Consider the following 7,635-nt stretch of genomic DNA (forward strand, 5'->3'; position numbering starts at 1 on the left):
CTGTAGGCAGGAATGGTCTTCTATAGCAGTCTGTCTTGCATCAGATCTGGAGAAGTCTCTTTTGCTGCTTATGAAGCGAATGCTCACCGTTGTCTATAATGTTATTCATTTTATGAAGAATTTTACTTTAAATCATCTTCAGAGTTTCAAGGGGAGTTCCTAGAAATGAACTGGCCTTCTTTATTAGGTTGTTTAAGCTTCTTTAAGGCATTTGCTCTGATGCTTTTACCCCAGCAAATGATGACAGAAGGGATCTGTAGTTGCAAAAACCTCTCCCTCATTACATTGCTTCTCATAACAATTAGTGCTGATTTAAATTTTCTTCCCTTATAAAAGTATTCACTCTGGACGCACACCTGCAAGGCCACATAGTGGTCATTTCTCAGCATTGTGCCTTCTCATCTACTCGTGACACATCCTCAGCCAGAGCACTGCTCTACCTGCCAAGAATACAAGACGGCCCTCTTTACCAAAAATGCACCATAGCAGACTGTGCGGTCTTCAGACGGACCGCTGTCTTAGCATGCACCATGGCACCATCTTGGTTGGTAGCCCTCTCTAGGCCTTGTCCTGAGTGAAGTACCACTGGTTTTATTTAGCAAAACCTTTGCTTTATTTTTGCTACTTGGATTAACTTGAATTGTTTTATTAATTAAATATTTTACTGAAACAACTTTGCAATGTCTGGATCGTATACAGCCGATTCAGTACAAGTAAACAGTAAGGAAAATAAGTACTTGATAGATATACAAGTATTTCATTGTATTTTTGCAAGTTCTCCCAGTGACAAATCATGAAAAGGTTTCACAATTTAAATTGTCAGATATGTTGCAAATGGACTTGGCTGACATTTAAGGACACATTCTGTGCAGTGTGGGGACTAAAATCCAACATCTATGACAACGGTTCTGCTGCTGAAGCTCCTCCACAATTAAATTAGCACACAAAACAGGAGTGAGAAGTCAGCCATTTAATGCCTGCTTTGTGCGTCAGCTGTCACAGCTGGAGAAGGCTGGACCTGTTTGAATCTATAGCCGAAGACTTCCAGCTTCCTCTTTTTCATGACCCATTCCACTGAAAAAAAATGATGCAACTGTTTTTTGCATTTACTTAATCATATTTAGTTACTTTAACACAACTGTTTCATGTTAGCAGGGAAGGAAATTAAACAATTGGAGACCACTGCTTTAAAAGACTTTAATGTATTGAGCTGAAGTAATCGTAGATTATGACAAGCTTGAGAGTTATGTATTTGATTCATTCCTTTCATTATTTCTTAAATATTTACTGTATCCATAAAAAATGTTCTTTTTTTGTTTGTTCGTTTGTTTGTTTCTTTTGTTTTACCACCTGGCCAGAGTTATTATTCTTTAGCTTCCTGATTAGTGCAAAAATAATTACAAACCACACATTGTACAAGCATTTTTTATTGTAATTATTATCAGATAAACTCATAAAAAATATTTACAGCATAAAAAATAGATTCAATGTTTGGTAGAATACAAAAAACAAGCAAGGAAACAGAGAGACAGAAAGGAACTGATATCTTGACTCTGAAGATAAACAGACCGTGGAGTAATGATGACAGCAGGACACGACAGTACAGAGGATTACTGGAAGTTTTTCTGAAACTCAATGTAAATCAGGAGCAGGGTCTCACTTCCTGCAAAGCTACACAAAGCAATGAAATATTTTAAATGTTTAGTTTAGTACATCAGGTTTATATCAAAAGCTGCTCTTACGAAATATACATTTCAAATGTACAAAAAAAGGGGAAAGTTGTCTGTTTGTACATTGAGGGATAATGTATTAATGTATTTTCCAAACCCTGAATTTACGTGCCAGGAATTGATTAGAATAGAATATTAATTTATTAGGTATTTCTAGAAAAACATGCAAATCTACAGAGAATTATAATATACTTAGTTTCTGGTTCATGCAATTATTTACCACATATACCAAAATGCTTTATATCCCACTTTCAGTCACTACGAAGAGCTCATAGGTGTGGGATAGATGACAGAGGGATTTACTGCTATCAAGGCTGCAATTATTGAGAAAAACCCAGTTGAACTTCTAGCTGAGCCTGGAGCATAGCTGTGCTGCTTCAGCAAGCGTCATAAAGTGCATCAAAAGAAGGGTAAACTTCACAAAACATGCATCGGTGTACAACAGAGACAACAATACTATGATTAATGGATATCCTAAAAGCTTATCGTCTTGTGTTGGCATATCGCAATAAGATACATTTAGATTTACCATTTATTAAATATTTTTAAATATGACAAATTGTGGAAAAGTTAAGACTCTAAAAAGCCTTTCCTAGGCTATGTAGATATCTTATTTGGCAATTTTTCAGGGAAAATCCTGTGCATTTCTTTAAATATATCAGTAGAGGTCACTGTGTGATTTAAAATTTGTCATAGGGACCTGGCAGAACTCAAGAACCTAGTGTGAGGATTGATGAGGAGCAGCAATGTTTTGACCTAATGCATATTAATAGCAAAATTATTATTTTTCTGTTGTATTTTGTTCTTGTTTTTTTATTCTTAGATTATGAGATGTTTTGAGCATCATGAGTGACACAACTTGACACATCGGGTAATAATTCTTCTTTGTTTTTGTGGGGGGTTTCCACAGATGTATAGAAATGCCTAATCTTCATTTATAGAGACAGACTGAGACATTACTTTGAGGTGTTTGCCCAGGTCTCTAGATTAATGCGTGCATCATATCCTCTGCACACCAAATCAGAAATAATCTCACCCGGTTTACGTGTCTGTGTATCTTAGCATTCCATGAAGACAAACAGGATGCGGGATCTTGTGGTCAGTCATAATCTGATTCATTTCCCAGCTCATCACACAGCATCTGGGGTCAGCATCATCTGGTGTCTCAATCTTGACCTATTCTCTTTATCTGCGTCTTTGTTTTTTTCTTTGGAGACTTAAACTATGCTTGGTGAGAAAGCAGCATATGTGTGGAATAACTCAAGCAATGACTGAAAAATAGATACTGAAATTAACTCCACATTGATTTAAAGGAAGAATCCCTGAATTCTTTTCTTAATGTGATTTAGAAATATGGACTCTCCTTGTTTTGACACCCTCATTGATTACGGACTGCAATACAGATAAAGAAAAATAACAGTGTGGTTCCTTCTTATCTTTTTGGCTTAGCCTTTCCAGCAACTAGTGCAACATTTCCCTTTCCGCTGAGCTCCTTGTCTTTCTGTATTCAAGCAAGTGGTAGACCTATCGACCGTATAGTGAATTTAAAACACATGGGGGGGGAAATCCTAACCGTGATACTGTTTAATGGGCCGTCATGGGATTGGAGAATGTGGGGAATGATTGAATTTTGCAAGACGGCCAAGAACGATCAAGTCTCGCCTGCTGTCATGCAATCGGACGGGTCCCCTCTTCCAATGTAGCATCTGGTAAAAAAAAACCCATGGAGTATGATGATGAGGAGGAGAAGAAGTTTGTGGAAGGGGGCGGCTAATGATGGAAATCTCAATTTCTGGAAGAAAGACAAAAAATCTTCTACAATCTTCGACATCCTTGATGGAATGAAATGTACATGAAACTATTGTACATTGTGCCATTTGAATGGAACAGTGACGGGGAAAGGAGCTCTGTCACCAGTATGTAAAGGTAAAACTTGTAAGTCAGATTTCAAATTTAGATTTTGGTTTCATCTGAGCAGAGCTCCCAGATGGCTTGTGGCAAACTTTAAACAATACTTTTTATGGATATTTTAAAGAAATGTCTTTCTTCCATAAAGGCCAGATTTACAACAGATTTACTACAATCAGTATACAACTGATTGTTGTCCTATGGACAGAGTCTCTCACCTCAGCTGTATATCTTTGCAGTTCATCCAGAAGGATCATGGGCATCTTGGATGCATCTCTGATCAGCCATTTCCTTGGTTGAACTGAAAGTTTAGAGAGACGGCTGAGTCTTTATAGATTCACAGTGGTCTGATACTCCTTCCATTTCAATATTATCATTTGCTCAGTGCTCCTTGGGATATTTAAAGCTTGGGTATTTTTTGGTATCCAAATCCGGCTTTAAACTTCACAACAGTATCTCAGACCTGCCTGCTGTGTTCCAAGTTCTTCATGATATTCTTGGTGCTTTAAACAGACCTCTGAGGCCTTTATATGGAGAGTTGGTTTAGGTCATTCAGAGATCCTCACTGAACTTCAGAAGAATTTGCTGCTCTGATAGAAAAGGGGTTGGTTGATTTTAAACACCCCACTCTTCATTGTTTTATTAAAAAAGTTTAAAATATCCAATAAATATTCCACTTCACGATTGTGTCCCACTTGTTGATTTTTCACAAAAATATGCAGTGCCTACATACTTTGGTTAACTTTCTTTTTTTTTTTTTTTTTTTAAAAACCGAATGCATTTTGGTTACAAACCAAGTTCCCATTTCCTGTGATTAGCATGCCCTCTTGTGGCTGTTGCTGGTACATATGAATGAAAATCAGCAGTAATCACCTGAGTTTTTAAACTCAGGTTAGTGGCTGGGTCAGCTTTGGTTTTTTCTGCATCACGCTAATAGGTTATTTAGGTGTGTTTCAACTTTTTCTCCTTCTGAAACATCCATCTTTAATACATCGTTATTCTGGTCAATGGGAGCAGACTGTTATCAAATCACATTCATAACTTCATTATTCCTTCAAATGTTTGGAAATCCAATGGGGTTTGAAAATTATTTCCAGATTTCACTTGGTGGGGTCTTATGGGGTTAAAAAGCATATCTTGATCTCCAGACTTGAAACTCAAAAAATGTATGAAGTGGTGGAAACTTGATGCTTAAACAAGCCTTTCTTTCAGCAGTGGAGTCTTGTGTAGCCAGTACAGTGGTACAGTGAATTTTCTTTTTTTTTTTCTCGAAACAGCTGCACCTATTAAATCCTGGGATTAAATCCCCCTGAAACTCTCATTCTCCTTGTCTGTTTGATTGCGAATCATTCTCGCTACTCTGCCTTAACCTTTGCTGTTAAAACCAGGCTGTTGTCGGTTCATGAGCTAAGTTGTTCTGTCCGTCTCTTAATTAGGACCCCAACAGAACTCTGGAATCCTTAAAAGTTGAACAATTCTTCTATAACCCAACACCATTAGCAGTTAAAAAAGGAGCTTTTTTCCTCCATCTCTTATGTATACAATTTATGGTCAACTACTGTTTGATGTCTTTAGATATGTGGTCCATTAAAAATATGTTTAATAGAGAAGGGTTGGTATATTCACAACTGTAGCATTATATTATATTTTAAAAGGGATTGGAATTAAGTTTGAAAATCTAGAGGATTTTCCATTAAATTGAAGTAAAAACAACATAAAAACATTTAGACACAATTCATCCATCATCATTTATTAGCATAAATACTTCTGTACATTCTTAACATCTTAATGAACATTACGATCATCACAGTAGACGGAGGCTAAAACAGACATAATCCAATATTCCACATTTCTGCATCAACTTATACAAAAAAAAACAAAAAAAACAAAACAAGAAAAGACAATTGAACGGACATCTGAGGAGATGGTGATAGCTCTTTATTCCTCAGCTGCTGGCTGACCTTTGCTGGCTTTCCCTCTCAGCTTCTCTGCATAAAACTTAAAGGACTCCTGGACAAGGAAAAGGAAAACAAAGTTAGACAAGTCTATAATCCAAACAAACCTTCAGTGTTTGTTTCAGTTTTGCATCTTTGAAAAAAATAAAGCAGTGCAGCAAGTCGCCCTCCTGGGTCAGTCTAAACAGCCTCCACCCTCCAAACAGGTTGTCTCTTTTCATCTTTTAAATCCCCATTAATACACAAATCAGGGATTTGTAGCTCATTCCCCAAACGCACACTTCCGTTCTTTGCCTCTTGTTCCTCGATAATTAATCGGTGTTTTGATCCAAACAGATTGTTGTGTCGGGTGTTTCCTACAGCAGTGGGGGGATGAAGGTGAGGTTTTTCTGCAGATTACAGCTGCTCCTTACAACCCAACGGTTGCAGAATTATGGGCTAATTAACGCTGATAAACGTCTGTGCTCGGTGTAAACAGCCAGAGAGATCCTGGCAGAGTTTCAGATGCATTCAAATACTCTGTTTCCCAGAAAACTGAACTGATTTTTATTCCATTATTGTTTTGGTTGGGTCAGGTTTTAACTTGCTCAAACCCTGATATGGAGAAGCTAAAAGAAACCAGTTTGCTGTTTTTTTATCCATTTGTAGAAACTTTTGAAGAGTATAAATATTCACCTTTCCCTCTCCTTGCAACTCTCTCCATCTCGTCGGCCTATAAAGCCAGCCATCACTTAGCTACACTGACACTCTGAATTATGCAGAAGCCCCCCCTCCTTCATCTCCTCCTATCTTCATCCTGCAGGTGAGTGATGGGAAGGTAAGAGTCAGCCTGTGGTCCATACCTGCCTCCAGGGTGCGGGTAAAGAACCTGACAGCTATAGTTGCTGAAACGTCTATTTCTGTGTGCTTCCTTTGCTCAAAATAGGGCTACATCATCTTAAACAAAATGTTGCCTGTGCTGAAATGCTCAAAAACACCATGAGCCTGAAAAGAGAGGGGCTGCTGCAGCGTGACACCTTCTCGCTTACAGGAACACGCGGCGTGTAACGCGCTTTCCTCAGGCGATCGTTTCTGACACACACTGAGTTACCACCGGCTGCAGGCCTGCTTCCTCACATCACTGCATAAAGGCATGAGTTAGGACAGCGCCCGGACAAGTGCCAGCCCTGCTTAAGCGGGTCGAGGCCTCCGATTGTACACAGGAGTCTACAAAATGACCATAGAAACTCCTCCTCTGGTTTAGTTTCACCAACTTTGCTAATCTGCTAAATAAACAGAAAAATGGAAAAACCAGCACCCTTATTTTATATATAGAAGCTTTGCAAACTGGTCAGAAAATCGCAGTTATAACAACTGAATTCTATAATGTATTTGACCCCTAAACAGCACATAAGCAACGTTATGATAAATTTAGCTCCTTCATGTTAAAGCTGAGCTTTTTCTGTAGCTATCATTAGGACTGAACGATTTTTCACAAAAAATCTAAATAGTGATTTTATTCAGATTTTCCTTTGCACCAACCTCAAGCATAGAATGACCATAAAAGTTTGTCCAGAGTCCATTGTTGCAGGACTCTACTGTAATCTTTGTGCTTAATTCTACATGCATCTTTGTACTGACAACTCTCTCCTGTGTGGCAGCAGAATTTAAGCACATTAGCACCACCTAATGGGCTGAAAGTTGTGTTTTATCAAATTGGGATTATATTGCAAATGCAAGTAATTACCCAGCCCTTGTTATGAGCGTCAAGCAGCGATCCTGATCATTTAAAGCCCCTCCTCCTCACAGTCAACAGCCTTCAATTCATTTACATTTTTGGGTTTTTATCTGCAAGAGACACTTTAAGTCAAGTGATTCTTATGAAGCCCAGCCTTAAAGGGCCGGTGACCACAAGCTTCAACTTCCTCATAGATGGTCCTTTTTTTACAGGATTTTCTGACCCTTTCATCAATCTCTATAGTTCTTTTCACACTGCAGGAAGGAAGGAAGGAAGGAAGGAAGGAAGGAAGGAAGGAAGGAAGGAAGGAAGGAAGGAAGGAAGG

General features: G+C 38.3%; 1 protein-coding gene across 1 annotated transcript in view; it reads right to left on the reverse strand.

Moving 5' to 3' along the window:
• Positions 1-5,380: 5,380 nt before the first annotated feature.
• lrpprc (leucine rich pentatricopeptide repeat containing) overlaps positions 5,381-7,635 on the reverse strand; it is a 72,373-nt gene continuing 70,118 nt past the window's right edge. The window contains exon 38 of the mRNA XM_015378212.1: positions 5,381-5,648. Within this exon, the coding sequence (XP_015233698.1) occupies positions 5,577-5,648 (72 nt within the window). The 3' untranslated portion in view covers positions 5,381-5,576. The remainder of the gene's footprint in view (positions 5,649-7,635) is intronic.

This window comes from Cyprinodon variegatus, unplaced genomic scaffold, assembly GCF_000732505.1.
Source record: "Cyprinodon variegatus isolate N-32 unplaced genomic scaffold, C_variegatus-1.0 Scaffold166, whole genome shotgun sequence".
In the NCBI taxonomy this organism is placed as follows: domain Eukaryota; kingdom Metazoa; phylum Chordata; class Actinopteri; order Cyprinodontiformes; family Cyprinodontidae; genus Cyprinodon; species Cyprinodon variegatus.